This window comes from Balaenoptera physalus (assembly GCF_965194825.1).
Source record: "Balaenoptera physalus genome assembly, chromosome: 16".
In the NCBI taxonomy this organism is placed as follows: domain Eukaryota; kingdom Metazoa; phylum Chordata; class Mammalia; order Artiodactyla; family Balaenopteridae; genus Balaenoptera; species Balaenoptera physalus.
Genome location: NC_138898.1, coordinates 85,814,563 through 85,816,504, shown reverse-complemented (window position 1 = coordinate 85,816,504; position 1,942 = coordinate 85,814,563). Strand labels below are relative to the sequence as shown.

At 66.4% G+C, this 1,942-nt stretch overlaps 1 protein-coding gene across 4 annotated transcripts; it reads right to left on the bottom strand.

Moving 5' to 3' along the window:
• Positions 1-144: 144 nt before the first annotated feature.
• On the bottom strand, positions 145-1,870 carry SAP25 (Sin3A associated protein 25). Of its 4 annotated transcripts, none has more exons than XM_082430744.1 (6): positions 1,434-1,870; positions 1,213-1,313; positions 1,013-1,137; positions 770-917; positions 596-693; positions 145-513 (listed from the first exon to the last, which is right to left on the bottom strand). In XM_082430744.1, exons 1-6 carry the CDS (start codon positions 1,661-1,663, stop codon positions 220-222), a joined length of 996 nt encoding a protein of 331 aa, XP_082286870.1. In that variant the 5' UTR covers positions 1,664-1,870; the 3' UTR covers positions 145-219. The 4 variants fall into 4 exon arrangements, with proteins under 4 accessions (XP_082286870.1, XP_082286871.1, XP_082286872.1 ...); XM_082430745.1 differs by having other exon boundaries at positions 1,013-1,119; XM_082430746.1 differs by having other exon boundaries at positions 1,518-1,870.
• Positions 1,871-1,942: the final 72 nt, after the last annotated feature.

Sequence of the window (1,942 nt, the reverse complement as noted above, 5' to 3'; positions counted from 1 at the left end):
GTCTTAGGTCCATGGATTCCCCTGCCCGACTGTAGAGGGAATGAGTAACAAGAATCTGAGGGGAGAGCAGCCAAAGCCGTGGTGGAAGAAGAGACCCCATCCCTGCCTCCACGCCCCACTCTGCTATCTGCCACAAGGAGCCTGTTCGCAAACCAATACTGTTTTATTGTCAACAGAACCTGCCTGGGGAAGTAGGGGGCCCACTCTCCCCAAGAGGGGCTATGGACCTTGGCTGTCTGGGGCCCGTGGGAGAGATGGGTCCGTGCAGTGAGAACAGCTCTGGCCACCACTGGCACCTGGGTGGTCAGAGGCAGGGTCTGGGGGGCCAGCAGGGGGCATGGGAGCCCCCGGGGAGCTGGGTCTTGGCTCCCCCTGGCTCATCTGCAGGAGGCCAGTGAGGGCGATCAGCTCAGGCCCACTGAGCCAGGCGGTGGAGCAGCCAGAGGATGGAGTGGGGAGGACCCTGGGGGACATGACTGGGGGTGGGAGCAGCAGCTTCAGAGAGCCCATCACCTGAGGAGAGAGGAGAGGCAAGTGGCTCCTCCCAAGCCCTGCGTGAAGGCTGGGGTGAGGCCAGGGCAGGAAGAGTGCTCACCTGCTGACGGGCCTGAGACACGTACAGGGGAGCACGCTGCCCACGGGGCAGCAGAGGGTCAGAAAGAAAGACATCTTCACAGCACATCACCGGGAACCCTGGGGAGGAGAAGCTGCTAGGGTGGCAAGCGCCGCACTGGTTCTCCGCGGAGCCTGAGGGGACCAAAGGCCGTACCTGCATCCCTGGGCGCCTGCTCTCCACTCTGATGTCCTGCTAGACTGGGCCTGAGGCCTCTGCCTGAGGCTGCCTCGTACAGAGGGCAGAATGAGGGATGGCGCAAGGTCCGGCATGAGAACGAGGTGCCTGACTCACAGCTGAGCCCCTGTGGAGGGACAGGAAAGACTCCTGGAGCTTCAGCCGCCTCCCAAGGCATCCCTGCCCCACCCGAGGCTGGTGCCACAGGTACCCCCAACTCACCCACGCCAGCCGAGGTCCCGGTTTAGCCTCACAGTTGGGGTTCCGTGGCGCCAGCAGGGTCATCCTTGACGGGGCCACCTCCCAGGTCATCTCGGGGGAGAGGGGAACTGGGGGGCGGGGTTGGACTTGAAGAGATTAAAATCGGCTCAGGAGTCGGTAAAAGGGTCTTGGGGGTAAAGACGGCAAGACCCTGTACCTACCTGGGGTTCCCGGGGACCGCTCGGCAGCCAGGCCTGGGGGCGGCTGAGGCAGCAGCTGCTCTTTCCGGGTCCAGGAAGGCCTTCGGGACCAGGGCTGAGGACTGGGAGAGGGCGGTACTGAGATGCTTCGGTCACAGCCTCCCGCAATCACCTCCCCGCTCCAAGTCTGAATACTTCCAAGGCAGGGCCAAGGGTGCCCGGTGCGGGGAGACTGATCATACCCTTTCTTCGCTAGGGACAACTGAGATCTTCTCACACTGTGGGCCCCCGTCGGGTTTCGCCCAAGTGCCGCCGGCAGAGCCCACCTGTCCTGTGGGGTTGTTCTTGGCTCCCGCAGGGCTTCCTCTCCAGAGTCCCAGGCCTGGCCGGGGTCGCTGCCCGCCGAGGGGCCTTGTTTCTCGGGCGCCTGCTCCTCGTCCGCGCCCCACCGCCGGGGGGTCCAGGGCAACATGCCGCGTCCAGGGGGAGGGCAGGTCAAGGCCCCGCGCCGCCCGCCGGGCCCCTCCTGGCTCCCACTCGGGCGCAGCCTCCCTCAGCGGCCCGCGCTGCCCTGCGCGCCCAGCTTGCGGCCCACCTCGCAGGGCTTCGCGGCGCAGGCGTCCAGCGCGTTTCCGGGCCACGTGGCGCACGGTCCCCCGGGATCCCGCGAGCGCCCCCTAGCGGCACGGACGGCGGGGCCGCACGAAAGGGTGAAAACGGCCAGAGGGAACTGGGGCGCCCGGACGTGGAG